This window comes from Mya arenaria, chromosome 9 (genome assembly GCF_026914265.1).
Source record: "Mya arenaria isolate MELC-2E11 chromosome 9, ASM2691426v1".
Taxonomy (NCBI): domain Eukaryota; kingdom Metazoa; phylum Mollusca; class Bivalvia; order Myida; family Myidae; genus Mya; species Mya arenaria.
The window spans coordinates 67,841,674-67,860,740 of record NC_069130.1 but is presented as its reverse complement, the minus strand read 5'-3'; the positions used below and the strand labels follow the sequence as shown (position 1 = coordinate 67,860,740).

Genomic DNA, 19,067 nt, shown 5'->3' with positions numbered 1-19,067 from the left:
ATTCAATTGAATTCAACTCAATGCTTTTTGCCTCAATCACGCACGGACGCAAGAATGCACGCACGCATGCATACACGCACGCACTTACGCACGTACTCGCGCACAAACACACGTACATACGCACGCACGCACACACAAACAAAATAACACAGAAAAGAAAGTATAAAAAGTTATATGCTAGTCTTCACATACTTTTTACATAAAGGAACAATATCTGAGTTTGTACTGGATGTGATCGAAAGGAAAATAAGCTTATGAGAATGTTGTAATAAATAATTGTAAATATATTTGCATATCTTCTGTATAGGAGGAAATTAAGATTTGAATGATTGATTGATTGCATATGTTATATAGTTTTATTCCCTCCATAATGGTATGGAGAGCAAAACTAGCAGTTTATAACATTACAACATGCCAGTATGCAATTTAATAATTCATTCCTAATCATTATAAGCTATTGAGAATTTGTAAAATAATATAAATGATATGGCAAATATAAGTACTAATACCATGCATATGGAGTTCTTTCTATTTTGGCGACTTACAGAAAATAGAGCGATCGCAGCAAGATGTCAGAAAAACTTAAACTATCGAAGAGCCATTTCATAAAAAGGTTTATCATCATGCTTACTTTTAGATAAAACCAAATTTATGACCATATGTACATTCTGCAGTTATTTTGTCAGAGCATTTCTAAATGGCAAAGAATGAATGTGTCCGGTTATCCAATTTGCGGATGAGCGAAAACTCGAAAAGGTGAAACAGTCCGTTTACGTCGATAGTTAACTATCTTTTTGAAAATAGAAGTATTTATAGCAATTTATATTTTCTGTATAACAGTGATGCATCGTATTAGCATAGCATGATATTTATGATACAATGAACGTGGTGGTAAGCCCTGGCCCCCTTGAGTCCCGAATACTGCTTGATGGTTGAGCCAGTGCCAAATACAGCTTCCGTTTTAACCGTTTCCTGAATACTTTTTAACACATACCGATATATAATAAGGTAACAGTTTTGAGGGTCGTATATGAGATTTAGCGCAAACTGCATGGGTCGCTCATAATGGATACTGCACTCCAAATCAGCTTTATACGTGCGTTGTGTAATGGCATCTTCGGCAACAACGGTACTTCCGTTACAATTCAGACATGCCTAGGCACAATTGAGTGACACAATATCGTTTATACGGATATGCTTGAAACAGCAAAAACAACTGTTCTTCCAAGGAAATCGAATGTTACAACTAATTACTCTTCAATGACCACGTACTGTCAGTTGTCTCCGCAGGCGAGTGGTCTAAGTAATGGTTTGATTTGTAGTGATCAGGCGGACCCAGTTCAATTCGAGCTTTCGCCAGAACACTTTTTCAATGGGAAAACACTAGTGAGCGTCAGATTTCCGAAACGGTTATTTGTGTAACAAAGAAAACTGCCTTATTCATTCTTCACAATAACGAGATTTTCGTAGCCAAATCGCACACGATGCACAGCGAATCATGGCGCAGTATTGTATCGCGGGTATCCGACGATATTGAACTCATTGGGTTATTACATTAGATATTTTACTTTTGTCTCTAAAGTATAATTTGCACCAGCAGGATGGTACAGACGCCAATGACTAAATCTATATCCTAGAAAATTTATCATAGAGGGCATTTCGCTGATTCTAAAAGTTTATGTTTTAAAAATATGCATTTTAAATAGTACTTGATGTAACCTATCCTGTGGATCAGTTCTTCAGTGAAACGAAACTATGTTATGTCTCACTGGATTAATTCATTAGTTTAATGCAGTGTTCATAGTGTTTACGATACGCTCAAGAGAAATTTATAGTTAAAATGTTAAAAAGAAAAAATGTGTTTTTTTGTGATAAAGTTTTATTTCGGTATATTGCATAAAATACATTTTGCAACATCATTGAACATATATTTGAGCAATAAATATAATATTGATATTGATATATGTTTTACATGAGATGGAAATGATTCATTTTTTTGTTTTGTTACATAAGGAAAAATAAAGTTTAAAAAAACATAAGCGATTAATATTTAGTAAAAACATTTAGAAAAAAAATGCAAGAAAGTAAGATATGTTTGAAATATGTGAGGTTGACTTTAAAATAAATTTCAATTTAATATATTGATTTGGTTTCAAAAAGTGTTTGTTATTGGCACATTCTCACAGGTTGACCGATTTGTCAACTTTTTTATTGTTTGTCTCAAAATCAACTGAGTTTATCAAAAATGCTTTCAATTTATCAGTTAACTCACAATATAACATATCTCATTTGTTTCGAAACTGCCGAAAAGTTCATTTTTCTTGAAGTCACGCTTTTAGGTAGTCACGCGCTTTGCCATATAACATCAAATTTCGAGCGTAAATATTAAAAGCTACGGTCTGATCTGATTAGCGCTATTATCGGTCAATCAAAATTTAAGAGATTTAATAAGTTGATGAATATTTATTAGCCTTACGTTTGCTTACAATATAAGCAAAAAGGACGTACAAGTCAGCAAATTTAAATGCTTAAAACAGCTGCTTGTGTTGAACAACTGTTACATAATGAAATTCAATGACATCAAATATATTAAGTAATTCATTATTAAAGAGAAATCATTATTCTATATGTATTTTTGCAAAGAATAAATGTTCGTGCTAAAAAAACTGATTTAGACTTATATCAACAAGTTCTTTCGACTGTAAAAGTTTGTCAAATGCTTATACAAGATGGTTCGGTAATACGTTCAATTAAAATCAATTAAGGCGAAAATGTCTACTCTCTGAATTTCTGAACGAATATGCACAAACAATCCAGAAATTATGCAACTAATCTATGCTTGCTTGCTCGCGTAATAGTGAACCAGAGTAGGCTAAAGCAGCTGTATGGGTTGCATAATGGTAAACCAATGGAGGCTCAAGCAGCCTGATGGTTTGCGTAAGGTGAACCAGGGCGGCTCTAGTAGCCTCAGATGATTTTCGTAATGGTGAACCAGGGGCGGCTCTAGTAGCTGTATGGTTTGCGTAATGGTGAACCAGGGGAAACCCTAGCAGCTTGATAGTTTGCATAATTGTGAACCAGGGGTGCTCTAGCAGCCTGATGGTTTGCGTAATGGTGAACTAGGGGAGGCTCTAGCAGCCTTATGGTTTGCGTAATGGTGAACCAGGGGAGGCCCTACCAGCTTGACAATTTGCATAATTGTGAACCAGGGGTGCTCTTGCAGCCTGATGGTTTGCTTAATGGTGAACTTGCGGTGGCTGCAGCAGCCTGATGGTTTGCGTAATGGTGAACCCGGGGTGCTCCAGCAGCCTGATGGTTTGCTTAATGGTGAACTTGCGGTGGCTGTTGCAGCTTGATAGTTTGCGTAATGGTGAACCAGGGAAGGCTCTAGCAGCCTGATGGTTTTCGTAATGGTGAACCAGGAGATGCAATAGCAACCTGATGGTCTGCGTAATTGTAAATCAGGGGAGGCTCTAGCAGTCTGATAGTTTGCGTAATTGTGAATCAGGCGAGGCTCTAGCAGCCTGATGGTTTTCGTAATGGTGAACAAGGGGAGGCTCTAGCAGTCTGATGGTTTGCATAATGGTTAACCAGGCGAGGCTCTAGCAGTCTGATGGTTTGCGTAATGGTCAACCAGGCGAGGCTCTAGCAGTCTGATGGTTTGCGTAATGGTGAACCAGGGGAGGCTCTAGCAGCCTAATAGTTTGCGTAATGGTGAACCAGGGGAGGCTCTAGCAGCCTGATGGTTTGCGTGATGGTGACCAGGGGAGGCTCTAGCAGCCTAATGGTTTTCGTAATGGTGAACCAGGGGAAACTCTAGCAGCCTGATGGTTTGCGTAATGGCGAACCAGGAGAGGCTCTAGCAGCCTGATGGTTTGCGCAATGGTAAACCAGGGGTGCTCTAGCAGTCTGATGGTTTGCGTAATGGTGAACCAGGGGAGGCTCCAGCAATCTGATGGTTTGCGTAATTGGGAGTCAGGGGTGCTCAAGCAGTCTGATGGTTTGCGTAATGGTGAACCAGTGGATGCTCTAGCAGTCTGATGGTTTGCGTAATGGTGAACCAGGAGATGCAATAGCAACCTGATGGTTTGCATAATGGTGAACCAGGGGATGCTCTAGCAACCTGATGGTTAACCTAATGGTGAACCGGGGGAGACTCTAGCCGACTGATAATTAGCGTTATGGTCAACCAGTGGAGTCCCTAGCAGCCTAATGGTGAAGCAGGGTTATTCAAGTAGCCTGATGGTTTGCGTGATTGTGAACCAGGGGATGCTTTAGGAGTTATATCGTTAGCGTTATATTGGACCAGTGAATGCCCTAGCAGCTTGACAGCTTATATAATGGTGAACCAGGGGATGCCCTTGCCTATTGATGGTTAGCGTAATGGTGAATCTGGGGATGCCCTAGCAGTTTCATGGTTTGCGTAATGGTAAACCAAAACGGGGCCTCTAGCAGCCTGATGGTTTTAGTAATGGTGAACCAGGGAAGGCTCTAGCAGCCTAGTGGTTTGCGTAATGAAGAACCAGGGGAGGCTCTATCAGCCTGATGGTTTGCGTTATGGTGAACCAGGAGATGCAATAGCAACCGGATGGTTTTCGTAATGGTGAACCATGGGAGGCTCAAGCAGCCTGATGGTTTTCGTAATGGTGAACCAGGGGAGGCTCAAGCAGCCTGATGGTTTCCGTAATTGTGAACCAGGGGAGGCTCTAGCAGCATGATGGTTTTCGTAAGGGTGAACCAGGGGAGGCTCAAGCAGCCTAATGGTTTTCGTAATGGTGAACCAAGGGAGGCTCAAGCAGCCTGATTGTTTTCGTAATGGTGAACCACAGGAGACTCAAGCAGCCTGATGGTTTTCGTAATGGTGAACCAGAGGAGAATCAAGCAGCCTTATGATTTTCGTTATGGTGAACCAGAGGAGGGTCTAGCAGCCTGATGGTTTGCGTAATGGTGAACCAGGGGAGGCTCTATCAGCCTGATGTTTGTTAAATGGTCAACCAGGGGAGGCTCTAGCAGCCTGATGGTTTTCGTAATGGTGAACCAGGGGAGGCTCTAGCAGCTTGATGGTTTGCGTAATGGTGAACCAGGGGAGGCTCAAGCAGCCTGATGGTTTTCGTAATGGTGAACCAGGGGAGGCTCTAGCGGCCTGATTGTTTGCGTAATGGTGAACCAGGGGAGGCTCTAGCGGCCTGATGGTTTGCGTAATGGTGAACCCGGGGCGGCTCTAGCGGCCTGATGGTTTGCGTAATGGTGAACCAGGGGAGGCTCAAGCAGCCTGATGGTTTGCGTAATGGTGAACCAGGGGAGGCTCAAGCAGCCTGATGGTTTGCGTAATGGTGAACCAGGGGAGGCTCTTGTAGCCTGATGGTTTGCGTAATGGTGAACAAGGGGAGGCTCTTGTAGCCTGATGGTTTGCGTAATGGTGAACCAGGGGAGGCTCTTGTAGCCTGATGGTTTGCGTAATGGTGAACCAGGGGAGGCTCTTGTAGCCTGATGGTTTGCGTAATGGTGAACCAGGAGTTCTCTAGCAGCCTGATGATTTGATGGTTTGCGTAATGGTGAACCAGTGGATGCTCTAGCAGCCTAGTGGTTTGCGTAATGGTGAATCAGGCGAGGCTCTAGTAGCTTGATGGTTTGCGTAATGGTGAACCAGGGGATGCTCTAGCAGCCTGATGGTTTGCGTAATGGTGATCCAGGGGAGGCTCATGCAGCCTGATGGTTTGCGCAGAGGTTTTCCATTGGAGGCTCTGGCAAGGAAGAGATGAAAGACATCATCGAAACTATATCACAACAACATCTACGTTCATATTATGGTATTCGTCTCGGGTAAAGTTTGCATTCATGTGTTCATAATTGTAAATAGGGTCGATGGATGTCCTTGTCATTGATGTTGTTATACCTTTGTTATAATGTTCACAACTACTATAAGTAAAAAGGTCAGTAAACAGGATATAATCAAAGCAAACAGAAAAAAAAGTTTGTGAAAGGAAAAATGGTGATACTGTTTTACCAAACAAATGCAATGCATAGCACTTTCATAGAATGTCTTTCAAATGAATAACATCATAATATAAATAACTACATGTCAACCCTGGGGTTGAACTTTATCTGCTAAGTCATCGCTGTTTTCTTCCGCGTATTTGGTTAAAACCAAAACAATGCGCTTTTGCGTAACGAAATGTACTTTGCCTGTTTTCAAAGTATCTTAGTTGTTCTTGATTTCTATATTCACTAACATTATTGCTATAATGAACACAACAATCATCAAGTTACAGTTCTCAATAATTGTGCTCGTCACTACAGCATTTTCGTAGACAAATTACGTTACATTCCATGCAGAACAAATATATAAGTTACTGAACTAATGTAATTTCAGTTTAAATTTATTTAATTTGCAGGAAAAAACATTGAAACCCATCTTTTTCATGTATCATTGTAAGGATTTAGATAATAGCTAAAATATCCTATTATTACCTCTCTCGTTGTGTAATATTAGTGTGAATTATTTATTTGAAATATTACTTCGATTAAAATGTTTATGTTCATTGTTTGTGTATGTAATAGGTATGTAAATTAGTACCTGAACGCATTGTAGAAATAAATGGTAAATATACCGGGTGAAAATGCTGAAGAATCAGGATAATATAATTATCAATTATTATATCAATATATCAATACAGTCAAACCTGGTTGAACGGTCACCTGCTTTAAATGGCCACCTGCCTTAACGGGCCACTCCAAATTCCCCCCGTACGTTTTTACTATATAATGTACGTGTATTAAGCGGCCAACTGTCTAACGCGGCCACGGCCACTAATTTTTGTCCCCATGAAGCCATATAAACACTAATTAGCGGCCACTAATCCCTTGTCACTGACACTTCCGCGTATAAATTTTTCCAATACACAGCTTTAATTGCGTATAGAAGTTTACGGAAAAGAACGACGGCCTCGGGTATCTCCGTCATCCAATGAAAATGAATATTGCATCACACGATTGCCATGCGTGTTTACTCATCGTGATATCATGTTTATTTCACGTCGGCGAATGTTTTGATCAGAATTGACACAGTTAATGACACAATTAACAAGATAATTAAATAATTACGAAGTTAATTATTAAATACCGACAAAAACAAGGGTTATTATGAATACACAGCTTGCATTGTCATTCGAAGGCGTGAAACTAGTTACGATTTTTGTTCACTTCAATACTATTTTTCGAAGTGCACGGATTTAAATTTCTATGAACGGATATTTACACAATGCAATGTTCTTGATATTTTTTTAACTTTGATTATGGCTGAAAATAAGACTAATCGAAAGTGTTTGACTCTAAAAGAATGTGTCGAGTGTATAAAGTTATAAGAAAACGGCCGTAGTGCAAGAAGTGTTGCCAAGATTTTAACTGTGGAAGGACTCAAATAAATTTCTTACTTTTCTTAATTGTGGAGGAATATGAAAGCAATAGAAATCCAAACGCAAAAAGACAGAGGAAAATGACAGGACATGAGGAACTGAATTAACTAAATTGTGTATGTACATGTAGTTGTGTAAATGTGTAGACTGATATGTGGTGTGTTTTGTTTATGCTATGCATCAACATTTATCTAATGTACGGACTTCTTTAAAAAGTGAACTCAAAAATGTGAATGTACATGTAATTGTTTATCTAATGTATTTTATTTATAAATTTAAAATAAAGTTATTTTATCTATACAAATGTATTTGTTTTCAACCTTCTTCAATAATATTGATACAGAGGTTACTGATTGTGGTGTGAGGTGGTGGTTAAGAAACATACTCCATCTCTGAATAAAGCTAAAGAGGCGAAAATGTCAAACCTGGATTAAGTGGCCACCTGTCTTAAGCAGCCACTTTGATCATTTCCCAAGGGTGGCCACTTAATACAGGTTTGACTGTATATTCGTAATGCAATAATAAAATCCGTCTTATTTTATGAAGAAAAGTTGTAACGTTAAGAAATGTTATAGTATTTGACTAAGAATAAAATTAAAAATAAGAACACGTAGAGTTTATTATCTGAAACGTTTCAGCGTAACGCCTCCATCAGTAGATATAAACAAACAATATAAACAGGAAACTACGTCAAGGTCATATAACTCCGGCACGTCGTTTGGCGGCAAAATATGTGTTAATGTATTTGTCTGTAATTGCACCGTAATTAAAGCTTACAGTGTCACCGGGTAAGAAATGCATAGGATGTGTGGGGGCAACCAGTTTTCCCGAGTAATGCGCATTTAGTTATATGTCAGTTCCTGCGTCTCCATTTCAGTTTAGATATGCGTTACTATAAGTATCTATCATGTGTTTCCGGTAAGGATGAATAATAATATCTGTCATGTGTTCCCGTTCCGGATAGAAAAATCCTACCCAAAGGGCACCTGCGTTGCCAGGTAACGAGGCTTGCCGAGTTACAGCTACGCAGCGTGCCCGAGGGTCGGATTTTTCTATCCGGAACGGACACACATGATAGATATTTTTCTAGCATACCTTAAATTACATTTTTTTGTGAAGAAAATACATAAGAAAGCGCGTTTTTGTACATTTCACCAAAAAGCGCGTGCGATGATGTTTACTGACGTCATGACGCGCAGTAATTTGTATTCACTGCATAAGTCAATAAGTTCCTTCGCTATCACGTCTTTTAAGGGTTATTTTGTTTTGTTTTTAAGGAATATTTTTGTAAAGTTAATGTTAATGGAACTCATCTATTGAAATCTCATTACTATGGTTACATAAAGTGTTTAATAAAAGAAATTGAAAGTATTACGTCACAGCGCGTGACTCATCTGGCATGGGGGGATGCCAGATGGAGTTTTCCAGCACGGCTGAATTTACCGGAAATGCCCATCCGGTGTGCTAGAAAGAAAAATCCGACCCAACGAGGCTTGCCGAGTTACCGGTCACGCAGCGTGCCCGAGGGTCGGATTTTTCGATCCGTAACGGAAAAACATGATTGATGTTTTTTCTTGCATACCTAAAATTATGAATTTGTGGAAAAATGACGTAGAAAAAACGAACTTTTGTACAATTACACCAAAAAGCGCGTGCGACGTTGTTTACTGACGTCATAGAGCGCAGTAATTTTAAATAACTAAAAATAGCGTTTTTTTACGATGAATTATTTTTGATTTTAAAAGCCTTGCAAACATATATATTTGATTGCGCTTTATTGAAATGGCATACTATATCTTTCATAAACCATACTGAAATAAATGAAATAAGAAGTGACGCGTTGTTGTGCGTGACTCATCTTACATGGGGTATGTAAGATGGGTTTTTCCAGCACTGGTCACATGACCGGAAACACACGTCCGGTATGCAAGAACGAATGTTTCACGGTTTGGGAAGCCACGGTTGTGTGTGTAACGCCGTACCGCATGCACGTATGTATATCTCTATATATCTACACGTTCTATTGCATTGCTACTCATATATATTTAGTACGTGTGATTCTTTTAATAATATTACCTAATAGAATACCAATGACTCATTTGTATACGAATTGTTCTTTCGTTTTGTGCTATCAGGTATAATTGTATCGACTTACTTCCTGTTTGACAGTTTGCTGTATGTAAGTGTAGTCGCATGCATGTATACATATTTCGACCTATAGTGCCTCGTTTATATCTATACACATTGTCTTTACTGAATTGTGCGGATTATTCCAAGCCATAAACTGGTATGTATAGTATTTAATAACAAGGATACGCTGTATACGGGACTTAACTCAAACACACGTATTTATACAATCTTATCCTAATTGACCTTCGTGTTATAATCGGTTCGTTATATATTTGCTGATAACGAAAGAAGGCGCGTATTGAAAGTCTATAGGTTTCGCTTTACTTCCACGTTCTAATTTGTACAGGCAAGAGTGATAAAACTTCCTGTCAAAATGCATGTGTCCTATTCATGTGTTTCATTGATACTATGAAGTGGTAGGTAAGTTACACATTTTGTTTGTTTTTTATTTTTATTTTTATCATCAGCATGCCTGCCCGTACACACATTGTCAATTGGGAATCACTGATTTGTTAATTAAATATCTTGCTTCTTCTAATATCAACTATCGTTCTTGAATGATCTAATACAACTATCAATAGTTTATGTACTCAATAAATACATTACCTATTGATAACATAATAATTGGCTTCAAATTAGTGTCCAATTAAATTTGGTTTAACACTATGTATAGATTGTAGTACAATAACTACTTTGCTAATTAGTGTTATATTATCCTTTACGGATCGCAGTTGCATTTATTTAAATATTTGTTTTACGGTTGCACTCTTATTTGTATTAATCAATATATGGAAACCTAAAAACTTAAGATTCAATTGTGATATTACTAGTATTATTACTAATTAAGACATTCATAGTCAGCTTTAACGCTGTTTTAGTATTTTATATCGGCAGCTATACATTAAATCAAATGTTTACTTTTTGGTATGAGTGAAGATAGCCAAAGGTTGATTGATTGGTTATTTTTCCTGTACTTATCATTTACCTATCAAATCCATTAAATGCATTACCTTACCGAATTATAAGCTATTGGATGTAAATAACAGAATTCGTAGAAAATCCTTCACCGTCCTATTTAAATGAGCAGTGTTCAGAAACCTGTACCAGGTAGTACACAGGACTGTAACATTCACAACTAACTTCGTATCGGTATACCTCCTAGCTAAAGTTAATGATTGTTCTTATGATGAATGTATCATAGTTCTAAGTTGTTCTTATGATGAATGTGTCATAGTTCTAACTTGTTATTATGATGAATGTGTCAAAGTTCTAACTTGTTATTATGATGAATGTGTCATAGTTCTAACTTGTTCTTATGATGAATGTGTCATAGTTCTAACTTGTTCTAATGATGAATGTGTCATAGTTCTAACTTGTTCTTATGATGAATGTGTCATAGTTCTAACTTGTTCTTATGATGAATGTGTCATAGTTCTAACTTGTTCTCATGATGAATGTGTCATAGTTCTAACTTGTTATTATGATGAATGTGTCAAAGTTCTAACTTGTAATTGATGAATGTGTCAAAGTTCTAAGTTGTTCTTATGATGAATGTGTCATAGTTCTAAGTTGTTCTTATGATGAATGTGTCATAGTTCTAAGTTGTTCTTATGATCAATGTGTCAAAGTTCTAACTTGTTATTGATGAATGTGTCATAGTTCTTACTTGTTCTTATGATGAATGTGTCATAGTTCTAACTTGTTATTATGATGAATGTGTCATAGTTCTAACTTGTTATTGATGAATGTGTCATAGCTCTAAGTTGTTCTCATGATGAATGTGTCATAGGTCTAACTTGTTATTGATGAATGTGTCATAGTTCTAAGTTGTTCTTAAGATGAATGTGTCATAGTTCTAACTTGTTCTTATGATGAATGTGTCATAGTTCTAAGTTGTTCTCATGATGAATGTGTCATAGTTCTAACTTGTTATTATGATGAATGTGTCATAGTTCTAACTTGTTATTGATGAATGTGTCATAGTTCTAAGTTGTTCTTATGATGAATGTGGCATAGTTCTAACTTGTTCTTATGATGAATTTGTCATAGTTCTAACTTGTTCTTATGATGAATTTGTCATAGTTCTAAGTTGTTCTTATGATGAATGTGTCATAGTTCTAAGTTGTTCTTATGATGAATGTGTCATAGTTCTAAGTTGTTCTTATGATGAATGTGTCATAGTTCTAACTTGTTCTTATGATGAATGTGTCATAGATCTAAGTTGTTCTTATGATGAATGTGTCAAAGTTCTAAGTTGTTCTTATGATGAATGTGTCATAGTTCTAACTTGTTCTTATGATGAATGTGACAAAGTTCTAACTTGTTCTTATGATGAATGTGTCATAGTTCTAACTTGTTCTTATGATGAATGTGTCATAGTTCTAACTTGGTCTTATGATGAATGTGACAAAGTTCTAAGTTGTTCTTATGATGAATGTGACAAAGTTCTAAGTTGTTCTTATGATGAATGTGTCATAGTTCTAACTTGTTCTTATGATGAATGTGTCATAGTTCTAACTTGTTCTTATGATGAATGTGACAAAGTTCTAAGTTGTTCTTATGATGAATGTGTCAAAGTTCTAAGTTGTTCTTATGATGAATGTGACAAAGTTCTAACTTGTTCTTATGATGAATGTGTCATAGTTCTAACTTGTTCTTATGATGAATGTGTCATAGTTCTAACTTGTTCTTATGATGAATGTGTCATAGTTCTAAGTTGTTCTTATGATGAATGTGTCATAGTTCTAAGTTGTTCTTATAATGAATGTGTCATAGTTCTAACTTGTTCTTATGATGAATGTGTCATAGTTCTAACTTGTTCTTATGATGTATGTGTCATAGTTCTAACTTGTTCTAATGATGAATGTGTCATAATTCTAAGTTGTTCTAATATGTGTCATAGTTTTAGCTTGTTCTAATGATGAATGTGTCATAGTTTTAGCTTGTTCTAACGATGAATGAATCATAGTTTTAGCTTGTTCTAATAATGAATGTGTCATAGTTTTAGCTTGTTCTTATGATGAATGTGTCAAAGTTCTAACTTGTTCTTATGATGAATGTGTCATAGTTCTAACTTGTTCTTATGATGTATGTGTCATAGTTCTAACTTGTTCTAATGATGAATGTGTCATAATTCTAAGTTGTTCTAATATGTGTCATAGTTTTAGCTTGTTCTAATGATGAATGTGTCATAGTTTTAGCTTGTTCTAACGATGAATGAATCATAGTTTTAGCTTGTTCTAATAATGAATGTGTCATAGTTTTAGCTTGTTCTAATGATGAATGTGTCATAGTTTTAGCTTGTTCTAATGATGAATGTATCATAGTTTTAGCTTGTTCTAATAATGAATGTGTCATAGTTTTAGCTTGTTCTAATGATGGATGTGTCATAGTTTTAGTTTGTTCTAATAATGAATGTGTCATAGTTTTAGCTTGTTCTAATGATGGATGTGTCATAGTTTTAGTTTGTTCTAATAATGAATGTGTCATGGTTTTAGCTTGTTCTAATGATGGATGTGTCATAGTTTTAGCTTGTTCTAATAATGAATGTTTCATAGTTTTAGTTTGTTCTAATGATGAATGTATCATAGTTTTAGCTTGTTCTAATAATGAATGTGTCATAGTTTTAGCTTGTTCTAATGATTGATGTGTCATAGTTTTAGCTTGTTCTAATAATGAATGTGTCATAGTTTTAGCTTGTTCTAATGATGGATGTGTCATAGTTTTAGCTTGTTCTAACGATGAATGAATCATAGTTTTAGCTTGTTCTAATGATGAATGTCTCATAGTTTTAGCTTGTTCTAACGATGAATGTGCCATAGTTTTAGCTTGTTCCAATGATGAAGATGTCAAAGGAACCAATTTTCTTGACTTATAACTCAATTTTGATTCATTTCAGATTGCATCTATTATATAAATTAGAAGTTGTTTGTAATGATGTACTGCATACAGATGTAAATGACGTCAACTATAAATCTATTCGTAGCTCTTATCAACACTTACGTGATTACAATACACTTAAATTCATGAAAGTGACATACATGTACACCTAAGATTTATCGCATAAGAAATATGCAAAGGTGTTTAGAGATTGACACTATCCAAACAAATTAAGTTGTTCATAATTGCCAAACAAACAATGTATCAGTGGAATCAATATTGACTTAAGCTTAGTGTTTTATTGTTTATTTATATCTATTTTAGCAAAATATGTTTTGATTGAGATTTTTTTTCAAATTCTAAGTAATAAGTTTGAACTAAAATGTCAGCCAGTTTGTAGTATGTTCTGTTCTTCTATTGTTTAAATATTATGCATGACCGGGCCGCTGATATGGAAGCTGATTTTTGAAATATATGCTATGGACACATGCATTTGTCTGAGCTCAAAGGTGGTTTTACCACAGTCCAGCAACAGTAAGCGTTATCGCTACTACACAACATATTTGATGCTTATATTTTGGACCGCATATACTGTGATATTTGTGGTGTTTTATAGCTTCCTTTAATATACCAATTAGCATAGGTTATCAAGGACATTTACCTTCCCTTAAGGTTTCTGCATAACCCGTATTTTCGTCTAAGAATGTGGCCGTTTACCTTTAACTACAACAAGCATGCTCCTGGCCTCATACCTCGGATTTATTTCCCATCTTCCCCGGTTCTGGTTTCCGGTTATCTCCCTGGGACTAATCTACTAGCTGGTTACCAGTGCCGAAAGATACCACATATTGAATCAAGTATTTGTTAAGGAAAGAGCAACATTATACAATCGTTTAAATAACTTGATTTGGACTTTAAAGGGTAAGTCCTCATATGTGCCTAATACAGTTAAACATATTGTTAAAAATAAAAAGTCGCGGCACAATACCTGCCTTAGTACACAAACCATAATCTCGACCACTAAACTAGCTATTAGGTTATAAGTATGCATGGACAAAACAAAACTGGTAACGCCGCATGTGTCTCATTAAACCATTTATATTGGTAAATGAATACTTATAACCATTAACTATAACAGAGCCCATCGCTTGCTATCTAGCCAATCAGTACATTCCCCCCAATTTTGATGAGACATCTCAATCATGACGGGTGTCTTATCTCATTACTCCGAATTTCTTGCCTATACTTGACTTTACAAAACAAACATTTTTTTAAATGATTATCTTTACTACGATTACTTTTAGAGCCTAAAAACTATTAAAAATATACGAAATACACAAAAACAAAAATAGTGAGCTTAGCAGCACCTCCTTTATTGACCTACGTTATTTAATATATTTGGGCCGTGACATCATACTTAATAATGTAAAAGTCTACCACCAATTTCTCAAACACGTTCGTTAGTAAGACACGCGCATCTGCTTCAAACGTAAATGTAAAAAGTAAAGGATAGTGTAAGCGCAATCACTCTAGCAATTTAACATTTTCGTATACAATCAATAATGATTGGTGAACAGGCTGTCGTCAGTTTCGAAGCGGATTATTCTGAAGTAAAATATTGAATGTAATGTATCTACATGATATGGATTATATCCGGCTACTAGGGCCTTAACTCATACACTCGACTAGAAGATGCGACTATATAACATATGCGCTTACAAACCGTGCTTAGGGAGGTACCTCAGTACCTGTATAAGGCGTCAGTGGTGAGTCCTGGTCGTTCAGTCACGACTTGTGAGAACTGCCTTGAAGCTCTCCACTGTATTTGCATGCACAACAATCTCCTCTAAAAAGTTCCAGTTCTGCACTGCCTTAAGAAAAAAGTATTCATCTTACATAGATGATTTGAATAATTGCATGAAGTAAACCGAGGGTTTTATTAACATAGTTATAGTTAGTCAAGTATATGTTACAAATTCATATTATATGTAAGAAAGTAAAATCGTCATCTTCATCATCAATACAAAATGTCGCTAGATACTACTATTATATTTATAGCATTCAGATAATTGTAAGCATCAATTGGGAATAGTATGGATTTTCACAGTACTTTGTTTTAAACTTACATGCATTTTGCATTATGTTTGAAATAATATAATCAAGTTTGCTTTTACACTATTTCAGATCACGAGCTACTACCACTAACAGAGACACCAGAGGGAACTTATGATGTGAATGCGCATTTGGGTTCACGCATCAATTTGAATAATTTCTAACACGGCTCAAATTAAACTATGACTGATGATTCAGAGATCAAGGCAGCTGACACTCGCTTCAGTACGCTCTCCCTAGATGATACGATATGCACAGAACCCTGCGATGAACACCCGTCGATGACGATCAAGTATTTCTGTCAGGTTCACCAGTCACTTATTTGCGAAGAATGCACAACATGTATTCATAAAAAATGCACAGTAGACTATATTCCTTTGCTAGCACAAGGGTATAAAGATTGTAAAGAATATAAGGATCTAAATGATCATTTGGCTTTGTTAACAAATCAAATGAAGATGTGTTCGAAAAGAATTGAATCTTGCCTGAATGAAAAGGACAATGTTTATACATCTGAATTATGCGCGCTGCGAAAATACAGAGAAGAAATTAAAGTATACTTTGATAAACGTGAAGCTGAAATTATTGCAAAGATGAAGGGAATAAAAGACAATGATGAAACAAGATTAAAACGGTCCAAGAAACGATGCAAAGAAATTCTGGTTGAAATCGAGGCCATGAAGATGAAAATGAAGATGACCGAGAGGAGGAGCAAAAGTTTGTTCCTATTATCGAAGAAAGCTTTGCAAGACTTAACACATGTCATGGCTGACTTAAACGACATAAACAGGAATTCCACTGTACAACGGTACGCGTTTTCCAAGGACCCATACACCGAGCGGTTACTTGAATCCGGGAATTATCTTGGGGGTTTAGACTTGAAGGAAGACTTAGAAAACAATTTATCTGGTAAAGTTTGTTTTTTCAATGAAAATCATCATAGCTTTCAATATTTACATACGCGTATGTTGTAAACAAAACGATTGATATTAATAAAGACTATTACAAACCCATGCATGCTTATCTAGTAGCATACATGATATAACCGGAGCTAGTTATAAGCAATTCACGATGCATATTTAACATTCATTTCATATGTTTCCCAGAGATGCCAACCGGTGAGTTAGAAGTCGAAGTAGCAGCTTCTAGACTAAAACCTGACATAATAGCGAAATGCGACACAGACACAAATGATTGTTGGTTCACAAGTATAAAACTATTTTCAAAGGACAAAATTCTCCTGGCCGACAACGCCAACTTTGCCGTGAAACTGATAGACATAGAAACGCATATACTGGTAGATAACCTTCGTGTACCAGAACAACCTTGGGACATTTGTCTTCTGCCCTCACACAAAGCAGCTGTCAGTTTCCCTACGACCATTCAGTTAATTGGAACAGAGTGTGAGCTGTCTTTGCTTCGAAGTATCAAAGTGAAAGGCGAATGCTATGGTATTGATTTCTATAATGATACTTTTATCGTTTCCAGTGAAGAGCCTGCAAGGATTGAAATCATTAATATGAAGGGCCTGGTGCTGAGTCAGATTGAAACAAATGCCTTAGGTCAACATATATTTAAGAACCCACACTATCTCACTGTTGTTTCAAATGTGCAAGAAACAGCCATATTCGTATCCGACAGTGGGACAAACAACATTACCAAACTTTCTTTGAATCTAAGTGTGCTAAAAACATTCACCACAGTCAGACAATTAACAGAACCACGAGGAATAGGACTGATGAAAGGGAACGACTTACTCGTCTGTGGAAGGGGAAGTAATTCTATATTTCAGTTGGACACATTGAATGACATTCTAATAGAGATTGTCGGACATGATGAAAAGTTACAGAGACCATTCACTGCGTGTTATTGTCCTCGAAGAAAGAAAGTTATTTATTCGTGCTACAAGCTTTTTGAAAATGAGCTCAATGGCTGTGTTAAGATATTATAATGTTTTGGTAATGTCATTCACTGTCTGTTCTTTTATATAACATAAAGAATGTCTCCATAACACACTTTCTATACACATGTCCTCTTAGTTTTCTGGAAGTGTGCCTTTGAGCCCTAAACAGTTTTTATGCCAATGCATACACACTCTTGTCATTCAACTGCTAAGTTATTCAATACAGTGACCTAGGGACCATTTTATAGGAAAATGTGCTTTTGTTGTTTTGGATATGAACCCTATAGCGCCTCTTTGGACTGATGTCACATATGCAAAATGAAATTAACAATTAGTAATGCAACGTATTCATAGGCTGTTGAACGTTCTTCCGTGCAATATTGTTAGTTTGTGGAATTCAGCCTGGAAATGGTAAAGCATCAGACTCGTATCGAGTGTTTTTTATTCTTTATAAATTAAAATGAATGACCTAAGAACTGGATTCTTTTGTATACTTTTCTCGGTCAATGACTTCATCGTTGACTATAAGAGTGTTTCTAACTACCAATTACGATACGGAAACAACACCGCGACTATGATAAATAAGGGGTTTCACTAAAGATGAGTGTACACTGTGTGTGCCAGTGCGAGTATTACTGAACAATATATAGGGAACATTATGTGTTCCGGTTCGAGTTTCTTGGGTAAAGTTCATACTGAACGAGACCAAATGTTAAAGTGCAGTGTTTGTTTACGCAAGCAACGAGAAGTTTTATAACTTAGTTCCAGACATCAACCGATTAACAGAGGTTATCTTTTAATTCATACCTAAATGTATTTTATACTTCAAACGCATTTAAATTCAAACTTGAAAGTTTCTCTGAGTACCATTGCAGATGTACATTTGCACATGCGCACAAGGTTACTGTGTAATACATTATACAGTCAAACCTGGTTGAACGGTCACCTGCTTTAAATGGCCACCTGCCTTAACGGGCCACTCCAAATTCCCCCCGTACGTTTTTACTATATAATGTACGTGTATTAAGCGGCCAACTGTCTAACGCGGCCACGGCCACTAATTTTTGTCCCCATGAAGCCATATAAACACTAATTAGCGGCCACTAATCCCTTGTCACTGACACTTCCGCGTATAAATTTTTCCAATACACAGCTTTAATTGCGTATAGAAGTTTACGGAAAAGAACGACGGCCTCGGGTATCTCCGTCATCCAATGAAAATGAATATTGCATCACACGATTGCCATGCGTGTTTACTCATCGTGATATCATGTTTATTTCACGTCGGCGAATGTTTTGATCAGAATTGACACAGTTAATGACACAATTAACAAGATAATTAAATAATTACGAAGTTAATTATTAAATACCGACAAAAACAACGGTTATTATGAATACACAGCTTGCATTGTCATTCGAAGGCGTGAAACTAGTTACGATTTTTGTTCACTTCAATACTATTTTTCGAAGTGCACGGATTTAAATTTCTATGAACGGATATTTACACAATGCAATGTTCTTGATATTTTTTTTAACTTTGATTATGGCTGAAAATAAGACTAATCGAAAGTGTTTGACTCTAAAAGAATGTGTCGAGTGTATAAAGTTATAAGAAAACGGCCGTAGTG

At 36.5% G+C, this 19,067-nt stretch overlaps 1 protein-coding gene across 10 annotated transcripts in view; it reads left to right on the top strand.

Annotated features, from left to right (window-relative positions):
• The window catches only part of LOC128203576 (probable cation-transporting ATPase W08D2.5), a 51,841-nt gene that overhangs the window by 11,429 nt on the left and 21,345 nt on the right, over window positions 1–19,067 (top strand). For 4 of the 10 annotated variants that reach the window (XM_052905054.1, XM_052905053.1, XM_052905058.1 and 1 more), the window contains 2 exons: window positions 15,609–16,445; window positions 16,643–17,920. The exons of 2 other annotated variants lie outside the window; for them this stretch is intronic. In XM_052905054.1, the coding sequence (XP_052761014.1) occupies window positions 15,719–16,445; window positions 16,643–17,487 (1,572 nt within the window). In that variant the 5' untranslated portion in view covers window positions 15,609–15,718 and the 3' untranslated portion in view covers window positions 17,488–17,920. Of the gene's footprint in view, window positions 1–9,302; window positions 9,464–9,521; window positions 9,703–9,860; window positions 9,966–15,608; window positions 16,446–16,642; window positions 17,921–19,067 lie in introns of those variants that run through there. 4 more of the 10 variants (XM_052905055.1, XM_052905061.1, XM_052905056.1 and 1 more) reach the window with 4 other exon arrangements.